At 44.8% G+C, this 21,983-nt stretch overlaps 16 protein-coding genes across 16 annotated transcripts; 9 read left to right on the plus strand and 7 right to left on the minus strand.

Annotated features, from left to right (window-relative positions):
* Nucleotides 1-306: 306 nt before the first annotated feature.
* Nucleotides 307-1,405, minus strand: V1512DRAFT_270101 (Alpha/Beta hydrolase protein; the record flags this gene model as incomplete). Its single annotated transcript, XM_066917594.1, has 3 exons — nt 307-924; nt 973-1,119; nt 1,169-1,405. The coding sequence occupies 3 exons, from the start codon at nt 1,403-1,405 to the stop codon at nt 307-309; spliced, it is 1,002 nt and encodes a 333-aa protein (XP_066773140.1).
* A 473-nt stretch (nt 1,406-1,878) lies between these two features.
* On the plus strand, nt 1,879-3,009 carry V1512DRAFT_103174 (peptidyl-tRNA hydrolase). Its single transcript, XM_066912868.1, has 3 exons — nt 1,879-2,252; nt 2,302-2,320; nt 2,365-3,009. The coding sequence occupies exons 1-3, from the start codon at nt 2,029-2,031 to the stop codon at nt 2,803-2,805; spliced, it is 684 nt and encodes a 227-aa protein (XP_066773141.1). The 5' UTR covers nt 1,879-2,028; the 3' UTR covers nt 2,806-3,009.
* Nucleotides 2,852-3,385, plus strand: V1512DRAFT_259427 (uncharacterized protein). The gene has a single exon (XM_066915637.1). It carries the CDS (start codon nt 2,896-2,898, stop codon nt 3,055-3,057), a length of 162 nt encoding a protein of 53 aa, XP_066773142.1. The 5' UTR covers nt 2,852-2,895; the 3' UTR covers nt 3,058-3,385.
* V1512DRAFT_259432 (cytochrome P450) lies at nt 3,278-5,476 on the plus strand. The gene is made up of 3 exons (XM_066915638.1): nt 3,278-3,547; nt 3,596-3,749; nt 3,806-5,476. The coding sequence occupies exons 1-3, from the start codon at nt 3,397-3,399 to the stop codon at nt 5,067-5,069; spliced, it is 1,569 nt and encodes a 522-aa protein (XP_066773143.1). The 5' UTR covers nt 3,278-3,396; the 3' UTR covers nt 5,070-5,476.
* On the plus strand, nt 5,477-7,242 carry V1512DRAFT_259436 (Saccharopine dehydrogenase). Its single transcript, XM_066915639.1, has 5 exons — nt 5,477-5,583; nt 5,657-5,742; nt 5,825-5,951; nt 6,001-6,111; nt 6,160-7,242. The coding sequence occupies exons 1-5, from the start codon at nt 5,576-5,578 to the stop codon at nt 7,166-7,168; spliced, it is 1,341 nt and encodes a 446-aa protein (XP_066773144.1). The 5' UTR covers nt 5,477-5,575; the 3' UTR covers nt 7,169-7,242.
* On the minus strand, nt 7,203-8,104 carry V1512DRAFT_285536 (domain of Kin17 curved DNA-binding protein-domain-containing protein). Its single transcript, XM_066918056.1, has 2 exons — nt 7,959-8,104; nt 7,203-7,905 (listed from the first exon to the last, which is right to left on the minus strand). The coding sequence occupies exons 1-2, from the start codon at nt 8,044-8,046 to the stop codon at nt 7,286-7,288; spliced, it is 708 nt and encodes a 235-aa protein (XP_066773145.1). The 5' UTR covers nt 8,047-8,104; the 3' UTR covers nt 7,203-7,285.
* Nucleotides 8,105-8,186: 82 nt separating this feature from the next.
* V1512DRAFT_289910 (uncharacterized protein) lies at nt 8,187-10,005 on the plus strand. Its single transcript, XM_066918197.1, has 4 exons — nt 8,187-9,096; nt 9,149-9,376; nt 9,423-9,475; nt 9,523-10,005. Exons 1-4 carry the CDS (start codon nt 8,287-8,289, stop codon nt 9,935-9,937), a joined length of 1,506 nt encoding a protein of 501 aa, XP_066773146.1. The 5' UTR covers nt 8,187-8,286; the 3' UTR covers nt 9,938-10,005.
* V1512DRAFT_274675 (5'-AMP-activated protein kinase beta subunit, interation domain-containing protein) lies at nt 9,977-11,472 on the minus strand. The gene is made up of 4 exons (XM_066917793.1): nt 10,909-11,472; nt 10,756-10,858; nt 10,226-10,707; nt 9,977-10,178 (listed from the first exon to the last, which is right to left on the minus strand). The coding sequence occupies exons 1-4, from the start codon at nt 11,351-11,353 to the stop codon at nt 10,150-10,152; spliced, it is 1,059 nt and encodes a 352-aa protein (XP_066773147.1). The 5' UTR covers nt 11,354-11,472; the 3' UTR covers nt 9,977-10,149.
* Nucleotides 11,473-11,607: 135 nt separating this feature from the next.
* On the plus strand, nt 11,608-12,928 carry V1512DRAFT_103587 (uncharacterized protein). The gene is made up of 2 exons (XM_066912870.1): nt 11,608-11,780; nt 11,834-12,928. Exon 2 carries the CDS (start codon nt 11,928-11,930, stop codon nt 12,690-12,692), a length of 765 nt encoding a protein of 254 aa, XP_066773148.1. The 5' UTR covers nt 11,608-11,780; nt 11,834-11,927; the 3' UTR covers nt 12,693-12,928.
* On the plus strand, nt 12,786-15,005 carry V1512DRAFT_259446 (PIG-X). The gene is made up of 5 exons (XM_066915640.1): nt 12,786-12,808; nt 12,871-13,320; nt 13,371-13,504; nt 13,556-13,989; nt 14,040-15,005. The coding sequence occupies exons 2-5, from the start codon at nt 13,165-13,167 to the stop codon at nt 14,918-14,920; spliced, it is 1,605 nt and encodes a 534-aa protein (XP_066773149.1). The 5' UTR covers nt 12,786-12,808; nt 12,871-13,164; the 3' UTR covers nt 14,921-15,005.
* On the minus strand, nt 14,891-16,392 carry V1512DRAFT_259448 (dehydrogenase). The gene is made up of 6 exons (XM_066915641.1): nt 16,313-16,392; nt 16,056-16,266; nt 15,922-16,007; nt 15,619-15,874; nt 15,339-15,576; nt 14,891-15,281 (listed from the first exon to the last, which is right to left on the minus strand). The coding sequence occupies exons 1-6, from the start codon at nt 16,360-16,362 to the stop codon at nt 14,965-14,967; spliced, it is 1,158 nt and encodes a 385-aa protein (XP_066773150.1). The 5' UTR covers nt 16,363-16,392; the 3' UTR covers nt 14,891-14,964.
* A 146-nt stretch (nt 16,393-16,538) lies between these two features.
* Nucleotides 16,539-17,304, plus strand: V1512DRAFT_221806 (uncharacterized protein). Its single transcript, XM_066913725.1, has 2 exons — nt 16,539-17,052; nt 17,100-17,304. The coding sequence occupies exons 1-2, from the start codon at nt 16,609-16,611 to the stop codon at nt 17,250-17,252; spliced, it is 597 nt and encodes a 198-aa protein (XP_066773151.1). The 5' UTR covers nt 16,539-16,608; the 3' UTR covers nt 17,253-17,304.
* Nucleotides 17,305-17,314: 10 nt separating this feature from the next.
* V1512DRAFT_204290 (uncharacterized protein) lies at nt 17,315-18,197 on the minus strand (the record flags this gene model as incomplete). Its single annotated transcript, XM_066913325.1, has 2 exons — nt 17,315-17,978; nt 18,028-18,197. 2 exons carry the CDS (start codon nt 18,195-18,197, stop codon nt 17,315-17,317), a joined length of 834 nt encoding a protein of 277 aa, XP_066773152.1.
* A 179-nt stretch (nt 18,198-18,376) lies between these two features.
* On the minus strand, nt 18,377-19,786 carry V1512DRAFT_103494 (uncharacterized protein). The gene is made up of 5 exons (XM_066912869.1): nt 19,627-19,786; nt 19,483-19,556; nt 19,372-19,433; nt 18,739-19,327; nt 18,377-18,687 (listed from the first exon to the last, which is right to left on the minus strand). Exons 1-5 carry the CDS (start codon nt 19,672-19,674, stop codon nt 18,669-18,671), a joined length of 792 nt encoding a protein of 263 aa, XP_066773153.1. The 5' UTR covers nt 19,675-19,786; the 3' UTR covers nt 18,377-18,668.
* Nucleotides 19,787-19,911: 125 nt separating this feature from the next.
* On the plus strand, nt 19,912-21,004 carry V1512DRAFT_274682 (uncharacterized protein). Its single transcript, XM_066917794.1, has 4 exons — nt 19,912-20,096; nt 20,144-20,236; nt 20,286-20,435; nt 20,482-21,004. The coding sequence occupies exons 1-4, from the start codon at nt 19,928-19,930 to the stop codon at nt 20,961-20,963; spliced, it is 894 nt and encodes a 297-aa protein (XP_066773154.1). The 5' UTR covers nt 19,912-19,927; the 3' UTR covers nt 20,964-21,004.
* On the minus strand, nt 20,938-21,948 carry V1512DRAFT_259461 (uncharacterized protein). Its single transcript, XM_066915642.1, has 2 exons — nt 21,409-21,948; nt 20,938-21,357 (listed from the first exon to the last, which is right to left on the minus strand). The coding sequence occupies exons 1-2, from the start codon at nt 21,847-21,849 to the stop codon at nt 21,040-21,042; spliced, it is 759 nt and encodes a 252-aa protein (XP_066773155.1). The 5' UTR covers nt 21,850-21,948; the 3' UTR covers nt 20,938-21,039.
* Between the last annotated feature and the right edge of the window lie 35 nt (nt 21,949-21,983).

Genomic DNA, 21,983 nt, shown 5'->3' on the forward strand with positions numbered 1-21,983 from the left:
CAGATGCGTAATACAGAAAGTCTAATGACGTACACAAATACATAAATGCAAATAAATCCTCCACTACATGAACACCGTTCAAGCAAAAAAGACGGTCGTTCTATCGCGAAAATTAGCACTTCCAAAAACCATGTCCCCCATGCATTATTACATCTCCCACCTACTATCGTGTATATCTTCTGAGCGACTACAGCAGAAACGCAAAACCGCGCTCGCCTAAATACAATAAACAGACCATACCCAAATAAAAAAAAAATCCGAAACCCAGGTTACCCAAAATAAAAAAAATTAGAATTGTGAAATTGATCAAACGAAGTTCCAGTCGTAGCAGTCCTCGCAGTTAGTAGGAGCAACGCATTTGGGGGCTACATCATACGATAACATCATCTCAATCAACGGCCGTATTCTGTGGTTTGAGATTGAGATGTGCCACTTCCGCTCTCCGACAGTGTCGTATACACACTCAAGACCAGTATGACACTGTGTTTCCATTGCATAGCCACCAAGCCAGCAGACAGACGTAGCACCATTGCAGACACCCATGAAAATAGGATCGGCGGTATTTCCGACATGCCAGATTGTGGTTTCGCTTTCTGGAATGGGTGGGAACGGCAGGTGGAGTCTTCTCGCAGCCAGCTGCTCACCAGGAGCTTCAAATGCAATGGTTGGCAAGCCATATGTACGGCCCAAGAGGGCGCTCATGGCACCACCGAGTGAATGGCCGGTCAGCCAAATGTTAGCGTTCGGATAAATTGAAGTAATGTTTCGGTACATGTTGAGTGTGGCTCGATAGTACTTGTCCTCAGCGTACAAAGCACCTTCCAGACATGATTGGTTGCAAGTGTATGATTTGGTGTAGCAGTCGCACACAGTTGACCACAGGTAACTGATACGAGCACAGCAGCATGAAAACAGCATATTGTCCTAACCCCGTCAGAATTTCTCTCACAGCTGACCAAAAATATAACGTACATTAGTTTTATCACTTGAAACGGTATCACCATCACTGTGGAAGAGAGCTGCACTGGTGCCTTTAATGGCAATAATAACTGTCGAATTGAACTCGTCGACAAACACATGTCCACGAAGTCCATTAGAATTCCATCCAAATCCACTGGTCTGCCATTGATTAGTATCAAGTACCACAGTCCATCAATGTAATTCGTACCTCGTTATAAGGCAAGCTGACTTGAACCCAATCTTTCGCGTCTGGATCTTCAACGTAGGCATCTGCTGTGATTTTGGCGAATTCGACCACAGTGTCTCTGTCGGTAATATCAGGAACCATCACATCTTCTTGGGTCCAGTCAAAGTCAATAGCAACCGCACCCTTGGACCGCGAGTAATCAAGATATGACTCAATGAAATCCGGATCCCGCTGTGACATCCTGCTTACCGTCTTCATCTTGGACGCCACATGAAATGACTGCTGACCGGATTCAGAGACGTAAGACGGTCCAATATCCTTGCGTAGATGCAACTTCGGATTTTCTTCTGTTCCATGATGAAATACATGACGGAGCGTAAATCCAGAAGCGTAGTTGCTGTCCGGGTCGCTTGGAGTAGTCAACGCTGGCTGCTTACCGATGAACGGCAGCTGCGCACATTCGGCGACTCCTACTATTAAAAGCGCAATCGAAAATCGCATCGTCAAAATTGATCGAATGTATCTATCGGTATGCTCCCTTGAAGCGCCTAGTTCTGGGCGTCGCTCTTGTAGTGGCAAGGTACTGAGTGGTCGGAGCTATCAAAGTGTGCCTGATCGAGGCCCTGAACGTGTGGTGGAAGGGTGTAATGCGTGGTTAAAGTGTAAATGCACAACTATAAGACGTATAAACACTAAAAGCTGCACTATATGTGACGTACGATAACAGTAATCAAAGACATGCTCAAAACCCTCACGCTTACAAATACAATACCCCTATAATAACAACTCAAACCTAATTCTGGAACTCATCGCGAAATGCTATATCGTGATCCATGAACAGGCGGCAGCGACAGCGATAGTAGAAGGCAAATAACGTGAAGATGTCTTTGGCGAAGGCGTTTGCTAGATTCAGTTTAGTTCCGACGTTTCGACAGCATATTTATCAAGGCGGATCAAGAATACATGCTGGCTTGGGATATTTGTGTCAACGGTCAGTTGATTCTACTACCTGGTTTAGTACGACGCCGACGGCATTTAAAGCAAATTTGAAAGAACACCGTGCATTTAAAGAAGAAGATATAACGGAAGTGTTTATAAAAGGCGGGTACGTGTAAAGATCAGTCATTCTGCTTGCCAATATTTAACATGTACAGTGGTAATGGCGGTCAAAAGGTATAGTTTTTTATTGGACGCAAGACAAGGACTGAATGTTGCAGATCAACAAAACGAACAGTAAAGTGCAGCTAACACATATTCCGACAGGTTTGGTGGTGTCGTGTCAAGACACGCGGTCTCGAGATCAAAATCGCAAGATTGCGCGAAAGAGACTTGCTGAAGCATTAGACTTTAGGGAGGATCCGGAGAATAGTAAGACAGGGAGGAAGATTAAACGGATACAAGAAAAGAAGGCGCGACAGGCAAAGAAAGCAAATAAACGGAAGCGAGAACGAGAAAAGGGAAGGCTTGGTCTAGCAGAAGTCGCCGAGACGGATGATGACCCTGACGTTCTATTACTAGAGGCTGATAGTGATGAGACTACCGCCGCGAGTGTTGAGAGTACTGACGATACGAAGACGATGATTATTGACTCTTATGAAGAAGGCGATTTCGACGAAGAGCGCGCAATTACAATTGACGTCGAAGGCAGGTTAAGGTGATATGACATTACTGACAGTGGTACCATTACGAACATTACTTTTTGAGTAATCATTACCCGTCATACATTTTCGAATAACTTAGCTGAATATATGATGACCGCTTGCATACCTCATACCTCATACCTCATACCTCATACCTCATACCTCATACCTCATACCTCATACCTCATACCTCATACCTCATACCTCATACCTCATACCCCACACCCCATACTTTCTTCTTTCCACCGTATCCACACAATATCAGACTAAAATCCTGCTGTAAAGTATCTCTCATTATTTCTTCGAGATAAATTAAAAATCGATTATTTTTGAAATCTGCAAAAATATTGTTATCAACCCGAGTACGAGACTTTTCGGGTTTACAGCCAACCACAACGCTGCAGTTAGCAATGGCGCACTAAACTTTAAAATGCAACAAACCATCTTACGGACCCGAACACGAGGCGCCTTCTCGGATAACACGACATTTTTCTACTACAAAATTCAACCACCACAAATCCCTTTTTTTTTTCCCTCCCCCGTCTCTCATTTTCTGACTTGGTCCTGCTGGTAATTCGCACACGCTCTTTTACCGTATAGTTGACTACCATGAGTATCGTTAACGACACTTTTAACTCGGCTGAGGTTGAACATGTATATCCAACCGGTATCTCCGGTCTGGCTCTGTCTGCCATTTCTGGCTTCTCGACATGGAAGTTCATCCTGACATTGCTATTGATGGTTTTCATCTATGATCAATGTAAGTTAGTTTTATTTGAATGTTAGCGACTTGTCTTAGCCAATATAGTCTCTTATATCACAAAAAGAAAAGGCATTGCCGGTCCTCGTTTCAAAATGTATCCCATCATGGGTCCGTTCTTGGAGTCTGTCAACCCTAAATTCGATGGATATATGGCGAAATGGAACAGTGGTCCTCTGAGCTGCGTTTCCGTCTTTCACAAGTAAGACGATCCTTATCCGAGATTGCCGAGACGCGGTTCTAATCATATATTTATAGATTTGTTGTCATCGCGTCGACGCGTGACCTCGCCAGGAAAATTCTCAATTCCCCCGCGTACGTCAAGCCGTGTGTTGTTGACGTCGCCATCAAACTTTTGAGACCAACTAACTGGGTCTTTTTGGACGGAAAGGCCCATGTTGATTACCGTAAAGGTCTTAACAACCTTTTCACTAAGAAGGCTATGGCTGTTTATCTGCCTCACCAGGAAGAAATCTATGACAGATACTTCAAAGTTTTTCTTGAGATGTCTAAGGACGGTCACGTTCCTTACATGAACATTTTCCGTGAGATTAATTGTGCCGTTAGTCTGCGCACGTTCTGCGGTCATTGGATTGAAGAGGAGCAGATTAAGATCATTTCTGACAACTACTACCTCATCACTCTCGCTCTTGAACTTGTCAACTTCCCCATCATTCTTCCTTTCACCAAAGCTTGGTACGGAAAGAAGGCTTCTGACATGACACTCGACATTTTCGAGAAGTGCGCTGCCAGGTCTCGTGTTGCCATGGAGGCCGGCGAGGAAGTTACTTGCACCATGGACTCTTGGATCAAGGAGATGCTGGATGCTCGGGACAATGCTAAGCAGGAAGGTGTCACTCCTAAAATCCGTGTTTTCACTGACAAGGAAGTTTCTGAAACTATTTTCACTTTCTTGTTTGCTTCCCAGGATGCCAGTTCATCGGCCACCACCTGGCTTTTCCAGATTCTTGCCGACAGACCTGATGTCTTCGCCAAGGTCCGTGAGGAGCAGATGCGTGTCCGTGAAGGAGACATTAACAAGAAGCTTGATGTAGAGTTGGTTGACAAGATGGTTTACACTAACCAGGTTGTCAAGGAGGCTCTCAGATATCGTCCTCCCGTCATCATGGTTCCATACTTGGTTAAAAAAGATTATCCCATCTCCGACGATTACACAGTTCCCAAGGGCTCAATGGTTATTCCTACTCTTTACCCCGCTCTGCATGACCCTGAGGCTTACCCTGAACCAGAAACTTTCAACCCTGACAGATGGGCTGGCGAGGGTCCTGGTCCGAAAGCGACCAAAAACTGGCTCGTGTTTGGTACCGGTCCCCATGTTTGCTTGGGACAAATCTACGCAATGATGAACTTTACATGCATGATCGGCAAGGCCGCTATGCTGATGGACTGGACTCATGAGGTCACACCCGAGTCCGAGGAGATCAAAGTGTTTGCAACTATTTTCCCCATGGATAACTGCCGATTACAGTTTTCCCCACGGGCGATTGAAACCTCGGCTTAAATGGTTTGCTGAAGAAAAGCGGAAACATTGGTGGCAGTGGAGTTTTTATGTACTAATTAATTTTTGTGTAATTTACTAGGCGATTCCAATGTATTAAGGTCATTAGAGGTTCTTGGGATGTATCTAAATGTATTTGGACTAATTATATTAGCGAAAGCTGAATGGAAAGATATATAGTGAAATAGGGTCCACCTCGAGTGCACGGATCCTCAAGCTATGCGTATCGGCGTATGGCCTTTATTGTTCTTTCTCCGGCCTTTTAAGAAGTTCTATGAGGTTCTTGCACGTATAGCAAGTAGAACGAGGCATTTGTGTTGTAGAGCGCGCTGAAGTACCTATTGAGTGGCTGCGGCTTGTCTCCAACTGTAGAAGAGGCTAACGGAAAAAGAGTCACAGATATTCCTGCCCACAGGATTGCTTGAAGACTACCACATTAAAGTACTGCAATTCTATTAGAAATAGTTAAAATTATAAGTTTTATTATTATTATATATTTTGTTATTATTATGGTTCAGTAAGTATTATATTTATACTATTACAGTCCAGTTGATTGATTCCGATACTAATTGCATGCTTTAATCGTATAGAAAAGTTCTTCTTCTCGGATCTGGCTTCGTTGCCAAACCCACCGTCGACATTCTTGCTGCTCGCCCAGACACTGAAGTTACTGTTGGTAAGTTGTTTGTTAATAAAGATTCAGTTGAACTGAGTCTCTTGCTCGGAAGATTTGAGATGTTGACTCCAATTGCGAATAGCATGCCGAACTCTTGCAAAGGCTGAGGAGTTGGCTGGTGATGCTGCTACTACCAAGGCTATCTCTCTCGACGTTACTGACGAGAAGGCGCTTGCTGCTGCTCTTGCTGGATACGATTTAGTTATCAGGTCTGTGTGCTTTCTTCGGATTCTGAGTACTGTGCTAATCCGAGTGAAGCTTGATCCCATACATTTACCATGCTACTGTCGCCGCTGCTGCAATTAAGCAGAAGGTCAACATTCTGACTACAAGTTACGTCTCTCCTGCTATCAAGGCTCTCGACGAGGAGTATGTAAATATGCCAATCGCTTTTAACAGACAACTGACACCCCTCAGTGCTAAGAAGGCCGGTGTGATTCTTTTCAACGAAATTGGTTTGGACCCCGGTATTGACCATCTCTACGCCGTCAAAGCCATCGACGAAGTCCACAAGGCCGGAGGCAAAATCGTTAGCTTCCTGTCGTTCTGCGGTGGTCTTCCCGCCCCTGAGGCATCCGACAACCCATTGGGATACAAGTTCTCATGGTCGTCGCGTGGTGTGCTTCTTGCCCTCCGTAACAACGCCTTATTCTGGGAGAACGGCAAGATTGTTGAGATTCAGGGCAAGGATTTGATGAAGTCTGCTAAGCCTTACTTCATCTACCCCGGGTACTCTTTCCTTGCCTACGGTAACAGAGACTCGACCGTGTACAAGGATCTCTACAAGATCCCCGAAGCCCAGACCGTCATGCGTGGAACTCTCCGTTATCAGGGGTTTACCGACTTCGTCCTGGTTCTTGTTGATCTTGGATTCTTGAGCGACGCGCCAGTTGAGTACATGACCAAACCCATTGCATGGAAAGATGCTTTTGCCCAGCTCATCGGTTCGCCTTCATCTAGCGAGGCTGACCTTTTGGCTACTATTGACTCAAAGGCCACTTTCAAGGATGAAGAGGACAAGTCTCGCATTCTTAAAGGATTCAAGTGGCTTGGACTATTCTCAGATACTCCGATCACCCCCAAGGGCAATCCTCTGGACACTCTCTGCAGCACTCTTGAGGAGCTGATGCAGTACGAGCCTGGCGAGCGTGACTTCGTCATGCTGCAGCATAAATTCGGCATTGAATGGGCCGACGGCACAACCGAGACCCGGACCTCGACTCTCTGTGACTACGGTGATCCAAACGGATACTCGTCCATGGCCAAGACAGTCGGCACCCCGTGTGCTGTCGCGGCGTCGTTGATCTTGGACGGATTTTATAAACAAACCGGTGTTGTTGCGCCGCTGACACCCGAAATTTGCGATCCCATCAGAATCACGCTCCAGGAGAAGTATGGTATCTCGATGATTGAGAAGACTCTCTAAATCTTTGGCACGTACCCCAATTTTGGCTGATTTTGTCGAAACATAGAATAGATTAAAAGTGATTAATATTACAATTTAAACCTGTAGAAAACCGCAAAACGCCATAAACAATGCAGACTATCTCAACTTGATTGGTTTTGGCCTTGCTATTGGTTTTGCAATCGGCTTTTTCGCAAAATTGAGAGCCAGCTTAATCGGTGCAGCACCTTCTCGTTGAAGTTCTTTCGGCTCTTCGCCACTTGATTTGCTCTCATCGCTGTCGGCGCTTTGCTTTTTCGCTTTTTTCACCTGCTGCTGGAGTAATTTCTGTTCATACTCAAAGTCTTCCGACTCGTCCTTGTCTCGTTTCCGGGCCGCATCACGACGTTTCATCGCTTCAGGCGAGTTGTCGACATAGGCGATCATCAAACTGCCTTCCCTATCCGGATCCGCTTCGATTTTGCAAACCCCGCTCTCGGACAAAAATTTTGCAAACTCGGTCAACGAGACCCATCTAGTCGAATTCATGTGGACGTGATTCCGGTCCGAAATGTACTCTTGGTAAAACTTGTTGACGTTGATCTTCTTTTCCCCGTGGCTCGACTTCAGCAGTGACACAAAATCACGTCGAAACTGGTCTGAAAACTCTTTAATCTTCTTTTGCGGATTCTCACCGACAATCAGCATCTGTCGAACATGACTTTCGGACTGTGTATGGCATCTAAATCCGTTCTCGTCGCGACACTGCTTTTCACAGACTATGATACATCATTAGTACAAGAAGCAACGGGTAAAAACCCACATTACATACCTTGACAGTACCAGCGCAACCGTTGCAGACCTTTGGCCTTCATCTGATTGGCAATGTATTTTGGGGTTCCAACTTCTGCTCTGCCCATTTTTATTTATTCACCTTTATTCGATTGAAATGCTGAAGTGAAGTAATTTGAGGTGGCGATGAGTGCTGAAAGATCAGAACCAATATTTCATGATGCTTATGTAACGGATGACAAACATATATTTAAAGTTTGAAGATTGGGAATTTGTGTCTAAGCCGCACCAAAAAACTTCGAGTTTACATTTAGAACGAACTTTCTGTTCAGAATTGTTCTGCAATTGCTTTGTTAAGTTTTCAATTGATGGCGTCGTCGAGTTTTGAAGAACAGTCAAGCTTGTTTATGAACTGGCTGGCGTCACAACCTGGTGTTAAGATTTCCAGTAAGATCCAACTTGCGGATTTGCGAGCACAGTTACAAGGTCGAGCCGTCGTTGCGACAGAAGACATTTCAGAACATGACGTGCTTTTTGTGCTTCCACGGGATGTGTTGTTGAGTGTTGAAAATTCTGGTATTATAGAAAAGATGCCAGAGATCAAAGAGCTTGATCAGTGGATTGGGTTGATTGTAACCATGATGGCTGAAAACAGGCCAGAGTCAAGATGGAAACCGTACTTTGATGTGTTGCCAAAAGAATTCACTACACCAATGTTTTGGCCTGAAACTGATTTAGAAGAGCTTAAAGGAACTACTGTGCTGGCACAGCTAGGAAAGACAGACGCAGAAGAGGCATATCGTGATGTGGTGCTGCCTCTGATCAAGAAGCATCCAGCTGTGTTTAAAGGGGTAGATCAGTCTCTTGAAGCTTATCATAGAATGGGCTCATTGATTTTGTCATACAGTTTTGATGTTGAGAAGCAATCTGACGATAGTGAAGAACATAATGATGACGAGGAAGAGGAAGGCAATGAAGTTCAAGAAGAAGACGAGTCTGAAGACGAGACTGACCATGTTCTGGAAATAGACGAGGGGGGAGATTTTAACATGGAGGATGCAGAGGAGGTCTTTGAGATTGAGGACAGCGAAAACGATGGTGACGACGAGGACGGGGCGTATTTGAAGGCCATGGTGCCTTTGGCAGATATGCTGAATGGAGACTCTGATTTGAACAATGTGAGCGCCAAATTACATGTGAGATTGGTTTTTGTCTAACGCTTACATCTAGGCCAAATTATTTTACTCCAAAGAAAATCTAGAAATGCGCGCAATCAAGCCAATTAAGAAGGGTGAGCAGGTTTACAACACGTACGGCGATTTGCCAAACTCGGACCTGTTGCGCAGATACGGTTACGTTAGGTTTGGCAAGACTAAGAACGACGTGGTGGAAATCGAGACCAAAATGGTGGTTGAAAGCGTTCAACACGGATTGTCCGAAACGAATTTGCAGAAACGGGTGCGAGCGCCTTGTTTGTGGTATACAAATGTGCTGACCTAGTTAGATTGATTATATGGTTGAAATAGACGAGGAGGAAGACGAAGAAATCTTAGACGAGTGAGTTTATCAGTGCGAAGGGATGTACCGGTGCTGACTTACTCTAGTTTCATTCAAGTCCCAATTTCGTCGTCTGCTATCCCGAAATCTGCACTCTTGCTAACTTACATTTTAATGCTCAACCCCACCGCGTTTCGAAACATGAAGAAGCAAGGCCACAAACCGTTCACGTCCATCTCACTAACAGAGCTCAAGTCCGAGGAGCAGCGTGATCTGTGGATCTCAATCATCCGCAAGAAACTGGCAGAGTACAAATCCGACATTGTGATGGACGAGAACTTAGTGCTTGAAGTCAAACCGGAAGTGAACTTCAATTTGAGAAACGCAATTGAGGTCAGGCTGTCGGAGATGCGGATCCTCGAGAGTGCGCTGACGAAAGTCCAACAGTGGAAAATCAAGGACCAAAAACGACGGAAAGAATTTTCGAGCAGGGCGGCAAAGCGCGCGCGCAAAAAGTTTTGATCATAGATCTAGCGGTTTGGGAATGCAAAAGTTTTGAAAAAAATTAGAAAGCTATCTATTAAATAATATATCATCTGATCGTAGACTAGATACAAAAAAACGACAAATTAGAAATTCTATGAATACAAGTTAAACCATTATATAGTAACAAAAAACACACACAAAGACGCCGGATGCTATAGAAGAAGACAGAACATCACATAGAATATTTGTCACAATGGAGCGTAGAGGATTTGGGTTACTGAAATGTTAGAACACAACACTCAAAGATAATTAGAATTTGCTTACCATATTTCCTAGCATATCTGCTGACACTTGCGACTGCCAAAACATTATGCTTAATAGATGTCGTTGCCAGATGGTTCAAGACAACGTGATTCGGAATTGGAAGCACACTGCTGTCATCTTTTTCTGTCGAGTTTGTGTTGAGAATCACAGTTTCGAGATGAGGTGGTAGATATGGCGGAGCAGGATAGTCTTCAGATATGTACCGCTCGGATGCTTCTGGATTCATAAACAGATCCGGAATCTCATTGGTATACTCTAGAGGCGGAACCGAGATTGAGTCCTCAAACTTGTCTTCTTCTAGTTGACTTTCGCGCTCAAGCTCAGGTAGTTCAGAGGGTTCAACCTCAATGTAATTGACCAGGTTTCCCATTGAGTCTGTAGCAGTTGGAAGAGTATCTGAACATCGCAATTCATTGTCCACAACGAATCTGATGCGATGTGTGCCCGGTGGAAGATTTACAACGGTTGAGAATTCATTTCCGCTGTGTTTTGTTAGCAGTTGCGATCAACACAATTATCGTCACACATACTTTCGCTGAAGCTTGATCATCTTTCTCCATCCAGTGAAAGTACCAGTGACATAAACTTTTTTACCGCCATGAACCCAAGTGATGGTAATTGGCACAGCCTGCTCTATAACAAATAAGTATCATTCAACAAATCAAAACATAGAAAGAATGTACCATTATCTGCCCCGTAATAAAAATCGATTTCTTCTCCAGACAGCATTTTTGACACTGGTTTGAGACTGCCAGTATTATCTTCACCAACAGTACCATCTGAAGCATTATCTGATAATTTCATTTGCTGGAACTGGATATCATCGACCGCATTTTCAGCGTGTTCGACTGTTGCAGTTGAAATATCAGAAGCCTGTTCAGTATGCTGCGCCGTAGCCAAAGATGACACTGATTCTGTACTTGTCACACCGACCATCGATCTAACAGACCGGGCACGGTGCGTTTTATAGACATCTTGCGCAAAATAGTTTTCTGAGCTGTATACATCGGCACTGGAGTTGAGTCCTCCTGGAGTATCTTGAGGACTTGTGACGACTGAAGCTGTCTCTGAAGCTTCAGCAGATTGAACCACTAATGGCTGTCTTTCTGTTGATGTGGAATTTCCCATTACGTGATTAACTGAGTATGACTGGGTACTACCTCAACAAAGACCTACTCAGCTAAGAACTTTGCAATTTCCCAAAACCGCAGAAGAAAAGACAAAAAAATAGATGATTTCGAAACAGCAAATCGGTCGAAATCAATTGAATTTTGCGTTTCACGTTGACGCGGGGCGTGTAAAGCCGGGTAAGTCAAAAAGCAGTTAAGGTTTAAATGCCAAAGTTAATCGTACCGCACGTGGATTTCATTTAAATTTGCGTCGATCACTCACGCTCGATATCGAAACTGAGCGCGCTTTATACTGTAAAAAAAAATACTGTTTGAGTGGTAAAAGTGCCTGTAACGATCTGATACTGATTATAAATTCCCGCTCGAAGACAGGTAGCCGAGCAGGTTGCTGAATACGCGAGGTAACGGTCTGCTTGCTTGGGGGGGTTCGCAAGTGATCATTGATAAATATGGACACTCAGGAAATTGATACTGCTAGTCTTGCCAACAGTCAACAGCCAGACTCTGAAAAGAATACTGCGGTTTATCTTCATTTAGTTGTCGCAGTCTTGGCACAACTTTTGCGGTATACAATGACTGTGTCTCGTGTGGCCTGGTCAACATGCAAACTGCCTTTAATCGTGCCATTTCGTATTGCACTTTTCTTATTTAGACTGGTATTTTGGCCTGTGCCGATTGCTGTCAAGTTTGGATATAATGTTGTTAATGCAATCCTGTTTCCAAAACCACTGGTCGAAGCTGCGGGACCTTTATATTTTTTCTTCTTTATTGGAATCAGTTTGGGTATAATATTCGGCGTGTGTATAGGAATATCTTCAAAGGTCATGCAGATGATCTTAGGCTTATCTCAAAACCAAGTCACAGTCACAACTACTACTGCAAGAGTCAAATTGGATAAAAAGGGTATACCCCAAGCCAAAGCTGGCGAGGTCAAAACTATACCATCAAGTGCAATTGCACCTGAGGTCAAGGTCGAAGAGGATGCACAAAGAAGGCGGGAACGAGCAGCGTCTTTTATCTCTAGACAAAACCACAATGACTACTCACAAGAGAATAAAAACAGTGACAGATTGTTTGAAACGTTCAGCAGCAGTTCGGTCCCGTTGACATATATCGCTGTCAGGCCAGAAGAGCCCATCGCACCGTTCAGTCCGTCGTTGTTTGCTAGTGGACTTCCACCTACAATCTTGGAAGAAGAAGAGGATTCAGATTATAAGCCTCAAAGTGCCAGTACTCCAAAACGATCTTACTCAAATCCGTCAAAATATAAAGACACGCTGTCTGGCTTGAGTGAGCGTGACATCAACATAATTCATCAGAACGCTGTTCATGTTTAATTGTGACGACAGAAACTATGTCACTAATGACCTGTCGACGTGTACAGTATAAGCGAGCGATTTATGAGTGATATGAGCGATATGACTAATGAGATTTGAGTTAACAATTACTGACGGGTTAGTTTATATGTTGTACTGGGAAGATGTAAATGGCGTTGGTGCTAATACTATTTTATATGTTACACAAATATAAAATATTGATGTTCGATCAGTTCAGTTGTTTTGACAAAGTGAGGTGTTCATTGGGTTAGGTGTAGCATACATACGTATCAAAGTGTTTAGGCAGTTGAGTGCATAAATAACTAGTACAATGCGCTCTCTTAACAGCCATTTCATGAGCTTCATGTCAATCCTGTTATCAGTGCAAATCCACAAATTGAAAAGAGTTTTTGCAAAAAATTGAACGAAGATAAAAGAACGAGGGGAAGTCAGTTCAGGTACACAGGTCGAGTAGCAACTTCATCACTTCATCATGGCGACAATCAGAGAGCGGCACACATTCATTGTGCACTCTCAATTTCGCGACACAGACACGTTGCAATTGTATGACGACAAGCTCGAACTTCGACAAGTGCCAGGCACAAGACAGGACAGGGTGATAATTACACCGGAGCACCTGAAGGAACAGGTAAAGAGGCGAGATTGTATCAATTGAGTGAACCTGACCATTGTTACTAGGAACTGCTCAAATCCGTTAGCAATATTAGGATTGAGATTGTGTCGAAAGAAAACTACGCTCATATTACACCGTTTAATAGACAAGCTGCGTGGGGAACTCATGTTTACGTTACTCCAAAAGAAGGGTTTGAGTGGTGAGCAATTGACGTATCAACATTGAGTGTATGTTCTAATACTATTTTTAGGGACTCATTTTGCTTGTGGGTAAAGTCGTCAATTAGCTCTGATACGCCGTGCATAGGACAAGACTCATTTATTGAGCTGCCGTTTGGATATTACTTGCATTCACCATACACAAATCTCACTACACTTCTATCGTACATGGAATCCACATATAGCGACGACGATGCGACCAAACACATACAAGCGTCGGCATCTGAGATTGTAACTGCGAACTACGTCAGCCTGTCGTACAACAGTAATGCGACAGACCTTAAAATCAAAGGCAAACTTATCGGCGAGGCGTACTGGTACTACGGTAATTGGGACATGACGCTTGACGCCGGCACGGACGAGCACAGGGTTGAGGTCGGGCTGCTGGGTAAAATCGGTGACGACCCGGAAGGTGATCTCACATACGGAGGCATTCTGGCTGTCATTGGAGTGAATGAGCAGTTTGGTGAGTATACTTACAGTCAGGGTCGGACAATTGTTATTAACCTTACACAGTTCCTACCCTGTTTGATTTTTCACCTCGGCATCGCAGCGTTTATGAACCGGCAGTGTACTACCCCGATCTAAAACAGCCATACGGATTACATCCTAAGCATGTGACCACGGTCATTGGCTACATCGAGCCTCCGCGCAAGAAAATGAAAGTTATTCAGGTCGATGATGAGACCGGAGAATTAAACTCTACCGAAGCCGCAACAACGTGCTCACTCTACGGCTACTACGTGCTGCCAAACTTCATTTTCGTCGATCAGTACCAGATCTCAGATCTCGCAGACGCCCAGGCCGGCGGCGTCAAGCGTGTCGTTGGGATCTACGGCGAAACCGATCTCGAGATCCCGGTGTGGATGGTTGACAAATGGGGCAGCATCATGCTGCTCGAACTCATCCCACCTGAACCAGCTCGGTTCCCGGGCATTATGCAAAAACTGGACGTGGAGATCCCGATGCATTTCAGATACGAGGTGCCGGACTGGAACACGACCAAGATTTCGCATGAGATGCCGTGGCCGTCAATGTTTTGGGCCTGCAATGGTTCGGTCGAGGCAGAAATGACGACGAGCCCGTTCGACAGTAACGGATTGGGGCACGAGTATTTTTTTGAACCAGGCACCATGTTTTACTACCTCCACCCAAACATGACAATCTCGAACCCGGTCAACATGACATACCTGACAACGACCGTCACGATCCCTGTCGTGGCACTAGAAACTTACAAATACGTTCAACCGCTCACGGTGATTGTAATCAGTCTTGGCTGCTTGTGGATTTTTTTCAAGACAATCATGGGATACATACGAGACGGGGGGATCAGAAAAATGCACGGCGTTCGCCCAGATACCAAGAAATTGGAAAAAAACGGTCCAAAGACCGAGTAAAATTATGTATAGATTATCATTATAGCATCTCAAGCATTAAACTACTAGTACATGGACTTGACTAATTTAATCGCATCTTCCAACAGCGGGCTATCTTGCTTACCACCCAACGCATGCAGGGCGATGGAATCAGCGTCGTCTGCCGGTACATTGTAGTCTGATATTTTCGTCGCAAGTCCTAAGCTTTTGACCAGTTCATCAAGTGCATCAGCGACTTTGTGTGCATTTTGTTTAGACGTAGAGTTTGGATCTTTGGCAATCTCAAGGACAGGAAGCGCTCGCTCTAACTGAAACGCGGCTTCTTCATTGTTCTCAGCTTTGTAATGGAGAACGGATGCCAGTGTAATGCAAGACGTGATTCCTGAAATAAGTTAACCAAATTATCGTCGTTTTTTTTTTTTTTTTTTGGTAGGCTTACCATGAGGAATACTGTACTTAGCACCGAGGGCATGCCCAAGACTGTGGCTCAAACCCAATCCAGTGGTGAGCGTGAATCGAGGGAACAGACTCTGAAAAGCGGCCGTCTGCAGCATTTGAGCAACTTTTAGATTTGATGTATCCGCCTTGTATACAGGTAAGTACTTAAACAAATCCGCCAGTGCTGAAAGGGCAAGTGGTTTGTAAGGTACTTCTCCAACTGTCTCGTGGTATAGTGTCTAAATCGTTAAAGATGACTCAATCAAGTAGGCTGTACTGACCTCAAATGCATGATCCACTGCACGTAATCCACTAGATAAAAGCAATCGAGATGGTGTATATTTAAGGAGAGACGCGTCGTAGATTATGACCCGAGGAGCAATATACGGATCGAGTAAGGCGATTTTGTCTCCTTCTTCATTAGTATAACCCGCAGACGGAGTTGTTTCTGCGACAGACAGTGTCGTCGGTATAGCAATGACTGGAATTCGTATTCCGCTAGTTTCATAGTAACGGTGGGTTAGAATTTTCGCTGAGCTGTCACAACATGAGTTCGTGCGGTCGATTATACGAACCATACATACTCGATTGGACTGCCACCGCCGACAGCAATGATACAGTCTGCTGCAGCTTCCTCAAACAAATAAAGCGCATGCTGAATTTCAGCAATCTATAAATGAGCGTTAACGTGCACACCATACAAAGACTTGGTACATACCGGAGCGTGCTGCTTGATGGAGCTGTACACATTTGTCAGAGTAAATTCGCGCTCACTTTCTGCTAAGATTTTGCATATGTCATCAATAATTGGCGTTTTGGTTTTGATTGAGTCACCAGTGACGAGAAATGGCCGAGAGCACGTCAAATTGTCAAGCACAAGAGGAAGCTTTGACAACGACCCCACACCGTACTCCACCGTCTTAAGGACACTAATGACAGTCAGTATTCAGTTCGTCATAGTAGTAGCTGTCATACGAAGGCATATACGCGCCAGCGACCATTGAATCTTTAATGGCGTCTGTCATTGATATTGTGCAACTGAAAATAGAACTGATGTTTGGATGATGAATTGTGTGGGACTTCAAGATGGCTTAGTCAAAATCGGCTATTCAGGGGTAGCAGCCGCATAACTGGGTTAAGATATTGGCTCAATGATGTCATGATCCGCGGCTGGTTATGGGTGTCTCTCCTCGAACATTCGCAGATCAAACCGAATCCAAGTGAAAACACAACATTGAACATCTAAACCGATTTGTTCAGACCTTTCAAGCATGAGTTTTCTGCCTTTGTTTAGAACACAGCTCTTTGCTGTTCGTCGTAGACTGGCGGCACCTACTTTTGCCGGCACAATCGGCCGAAAGTTGGCACTGTCGAACTTGCCAAGGACCAACACACGACAACTCACGACATTGCCGGTTCGCAACTCGCATATTCTCGGACAATCCATACTTTATGGCTCATTGGCAGCAACAGTGACCGTAGCGACAAAGTCGCAAATCAGTTGCGACAGCGGAAGGAGCTTGTACACTAGGGACGCAGGAGCGCGGGCAACCGAGATCGACTATATTCCTCCATCTGGGCGACGGGGTGCTTTCGGTTTAGATTATCGAGAATTGTCAGTCGGCAGTTTTGTTGGTCTGTTTGTGGGGTTTTTGGTTGGCAAGTTCAGCAAGTTTCTCGTTTTTTTTGCCAGTTCAACATTCTTGTTCCTCCAGGTGAGCATGCATACCCAAACGTCAGTAAATAGTACTAACACGAACAGTTTTTATCGAGTAGAAGAATAATCGCACTTCCTTACAACAGATTTTACAGCTACGCTCGTCGCAAGTTGGGCGACAAAGAACTCATGCTTGAAAACATGTCGTTTAAAGTTGCGTTCGGAACTGCCGCGATGATCGCTGCCGCAAACGCATAGTGTACTTCAGAATTGACCATATGTACAAATAGAATATTCTATTTACAAAGAAAACCTGTCACTTATCTTCTTGAAGTACCCCCAAACCCGCTCGACGTCCTTGGCTGTCTATCCTCTTGCACACGACTCGACGAAGACGACGAGCCCCAAGACGACCGTCTATTTGCTCCACCGAAATCGTTGTAAAGATATGAGTCGTTAATCATACGCGCCCGCTCAGCCGTAGACGAGCTGCGGTTAGCGTAAGAATTGTACAGAGCTGACGCAGCAGCACCGGCACCGAGGCCAGACCAAAACCCGGGCCGCCACTGCTCGTACTGACTCTGCTGTGCGGCCGAGAATTGCTTCCCGCCGCCACCACCTCGGCCGTCGTAGGGCGAGTACGGTGGTGGAGGCGGTGGCCCGCCGTCGTTCCCGTCGCCGCCGCCAAAAAAGTTGCCGAACCATGGACTCCGCCGAGGTCCACGCGTAGTTGTGACTGGGGTCTCTGCACAGAGATGCGATAGACCGTACGCGAGACCGACGACTATGACCACGAACATGATCATGGTCAGTAGTCCTGATCCCGGATCATGTTCGTCGTAATATGATTTTCCGCCGCGATTGTACTTGGCTTTTCCAGCCTCAGTGAGTTGTAACGTGTATTCGACACCGCAAGAGCCCCGTAATATATATGGATCATCTGGGTTATTATATCCTTCACAGATTACGTCTGTCCGTCCAAGTCTGTTACATGTCAGTACTTTATCTCCAGTCAACAACCAAATCCTCATACTTAAAATATCCAGGAACATCTGCCGTGCACTTCCACTGCACATCTTCAGGCCCGCCATCGCCTGACCCCATATTCCGGCACTGCATCACGTCAACCTCGTACAGTCCCTTTGCACTGCCGCCGACGAGCTTCAACTGTAGTATCGGCTTCACCCGCCTTCCTTTGGTCATCTTGTCGCTCCGAACGGTTAAAGTCTCGATATTGGACAGTAAGACCTTGTCGCCTGTTGAGAAGGCAGAGATCATGTCCAGACATGATATTACGACAAATAGCCATTTAGCTGTTGTAATTCGCATTTTCTGTGATTTGCCAAGTGTTATGTAAGTACTGATAATAATTGTTACCTGTAATACTTTAAGACGTGACAGGGAAGGGACTTGATATAATAAGTATTTGACGTACGTGGCTCCAAAAATCACGAGCGTATTCTCTCAGTTGGGAGTTAAGATGCTACGTGGTAAATTTCCAGAACTCTCGATACTTTGACCACAAGGCCCTAATTTATTGCCAAATGAATAGATTTTCTTTACTTGAATAACATCTAATGCTTCAAACTACAAAGCACACAGCAAAAACACCATCGAAACATGTATAAACGACACTAAACGAAACGAAACGAAACGAAACAAAACACATACTGCTTATGCAGCAGAAAGACCCCTTATTAACGAGTTAGCTTAAAATCCCGAGAAATAACACAATATAACTCACGTGATGGAAAGATCTCTCATGCCTTGTAAGACCTGCTCAACTCTGGTATCCAAATATCCACCAGCATATTCTTCTCTTGTGTTTGGATCAAGGAATTGCTGTACCTGTGCCATTCTGGTGTACGCCTCCGAGCAGAATCTAAGCTGGATCTTGACAAGCGCCTCAAACGACGGGTCAAGATATGGCACACGCAAGTCAATCAGCTGCGGCAACTCAGCAGTCAACTGGTTATTTAATTCTTCGTAAATCTGTTTGGCAATGTTGGCATCCTCCTCAGCCTTTGGAAGCTTCTGCACGTCTTCGGCAGGCTTATCTACCAACTTCCTGACCTTGGATCGCATGGCATCGTAGTCAAGCAACTTGTGGTTCCGCTTTTTGATTGCGTCGTTGATGTCGGGGAAGTACGAAACGAAACGGGAAATCGGCTCCAATACGGTCGCACGGTACGGCCCGTCAAGAGCCTTGACAGTGTCGGCGTCAAGATCCTCAACCGCAGATCTGTAGTACTTGCTTATACCGTCCTGAGCACCTGAATCGCCATAGAACGCATCAATAGTCTCTGCAATACGAGTCTGAGCAGCAGTCATAGCTAGAAGTTTCAGTCGTGATCAACCAAATCATCGCCAAACAAACCTCTGAGAGAATCAAGATATCCCTTTGCCTCCTTCTGCAATTTGTTGGCAGCAGTCTCAAGTCTAGTAATCCATCAGACCAATTCAAACAGCTATCCACACGTATACTAACGTTCTGAACCGTCGCTCCTCAAGTTCAAATTCTCTGTCGACAGTTTTTTCAATCTGTCCGGTCTTCATCATGACCTACTTCAGTCAGACTTTACATTCAATCTCAAATACGCATCCATCCCGGCTGCTGACACAAAGAACATACCGTAGTACCGGCTCGGTTAACGGCCTTCTTAAATCCTGACCAACTCATTTTGTACGTGTAACTTCTATTTGTCGATGAATCTTACACTCGCGCCACAAGAAAAACTAGAAAGATTCGTCACGATTTATGATCGTCTGCTGCCTTTGGCCCCGGAATGCGGAAACCTCGGGATAAAGCCCTAGCCCAGTGCACATTTTTTGTCTATTTATGCAAATGACCGCCGCACATAGTGAGGCGCAAATTTCTTGAAAGCTCCTGACGGCATCATTGAATCTTCTGCATCGTCACCAAGATCCGAACAATGGCGAGCTTTGCCGATGGCGAAGTATATCTGAAACTAAATCCAGGTTTTGTGATTAAGACGGCTCTTGCTAAAGATGCGCCGGCTCGTGGCAAATTTCAAGCGCATAAAAAGGGGACCAAAGTGTTTATTAATGTTGCCCACAATAAGTCAATTCTCGGACCTTCAGGTGAGCCAGCATTCTACTTAATTTGAAGCAGAGCGTTTATACTACAGATGGGCTTGATGCTTATATTGAAAGCATACACACCGAGGCCGAATTGGACTTTCCCATCATAACATCAGAGGAGCAGGAAGATGTTGACCATGGTACGTGTGCACATTTGATATAGATTGAACGGGATTGAAATTTAAACAGCGGGAATAAGCTGCCTTGTGTTTGTTTGCTTTATTAACACCAAGGCTGTGTTGACAGCGTTCAAAAACGCTGATCTGCGACAGAGAATTGCTTACCGCTGTCTATACATGGTAGAGGCGCATTCCAAGGGCCGGTACAAGTTTGCAAAGAGTAAGTATGAAGCTCTGATCATTTTGGGTTGACTGATGCCATTTAGACTTCAAATTTCCAAAATTAAGATGGAAAGGCCCTCTGGCTGAAGATATGAAAATTGATCGTGCGCTATTCGATCCAGCCACTAGGCTGGAAAAGTTGCGTAATGCTGCTATTTCAAGCACAGGAGAAATGCCATTTAAGAGTTTAGAAGCTCAATCGCTTAAAGAAGAATCTTCTTCAAGCACGCCGCCTTTTCCTATACTGAGCCAACCTAGCTCGACGCCACCTGCACCATTGATTAAGGAAATTTCGAGCAAAATAGAGATTACGAATTTGGACTCTGGATCGTTCCCGAAATATGTTGTGAAGGTCCGAGGATCAGTACTGTCGTCAGCTTCTGTATCGGTAGACGAAGGTGACGAGCGCCTTTACGTCAGCACACGCGAGGAGAACTTGAACGCGAAGCTTCCGGAAGATGCAGATTATACAAATATGAAAGTGTTCTACGAAAAGAAGACGAATAGAATGTTAATTTTTGTGTAAATAATAAATCCCAAACCAAATAGTACATGCAATGAACAACCTAACTATACTTTTCCCGTTTACATAACAGACAAAATCAAAACCGTTCCTTCAATCTAGACGCCACAATTCTCAAATTACCGTACACCTTTCCAGGCGGGCTACCGAGAATGAGACTGACGACGGACTCGCGCGCCATGCGAATGTTTTGGAATCCACCGAGGATGTGGATCTTGCTGTCGGCGAGCACGATCCGTGTCCGGGTCGCGTTTTCGATTGCGAACTTGGTCTTACCGTCCTTACCTGCAATACGGCCGATCGCTCGAGCAAGATGGTCGCCTTGAAGGGTCTTGACGTCTTTGACTTCGAAAGATTCAATATAAAGATCGTCTAATCTGAGAAGAGCAATTGCATCCTAGAAACATGTCAACATACAACTCCACACAAACAACACCATGAAACATACATCAACGTCAAATCCTAACGTAAATGCTCTAATGAAATCTGCTCCTTTTTGAATGGCTCCCGTATCATCAGTTTGCCTACTAGTTCGCAGTTCAACCGTACGGGTTCTAATGTTCATTCTGACTTGCAATTTCAAATGCTCGACCAACGGAGGATAAATCTTTGTCCAGCTGTTCTTCAATGGTGTCATTCTATGTGGTGGCACGGGCACTTTTCGAGACTGCGCCTTCACACGCACACGCTGCTCTTTAGCGCTCCCAAACTTCGGACGCCCGTCTAAATCAAGGCTCATCCCGTTACTTGTCACAACCAAAGGCGGCACTGTGGTCTGTTCTGGTTCATGCGCAGTCGCAATTGATTGAGCATCAATCAACACCTCATCTATCGCACAGTCAGTCTGGAGTTTTCCAACTCGGGGCAATTCAGTACGCACCATCGTCATTGTCTTCAACAAGAGTGACTTCAGGAACAGATTTCACTGGCTGATTCCGTAAAGCGGTTGGGGCAGGCATTTTTTTGATGAATTTTACGTGAAAGATCAAGAAAAATTTCAGACCAAAAAAAGAATTTTGAGTT

Source organism: Lipomyces arxii, assembly GCF_038497795.1.
Source record: "Lipomyces arxii strain Phaff 12-163 unplaced genomic scaffold V1512scaffold_3, whole genome shotgun sequence".
Taxonomy (NCBI): domain Eukaryota; kingdom Fungi; phylum Ascomycota; class Lipomycetes; order Lipomycetales; family Lipomycetaceae; genus Lipomyces; species Lipomyces arxii.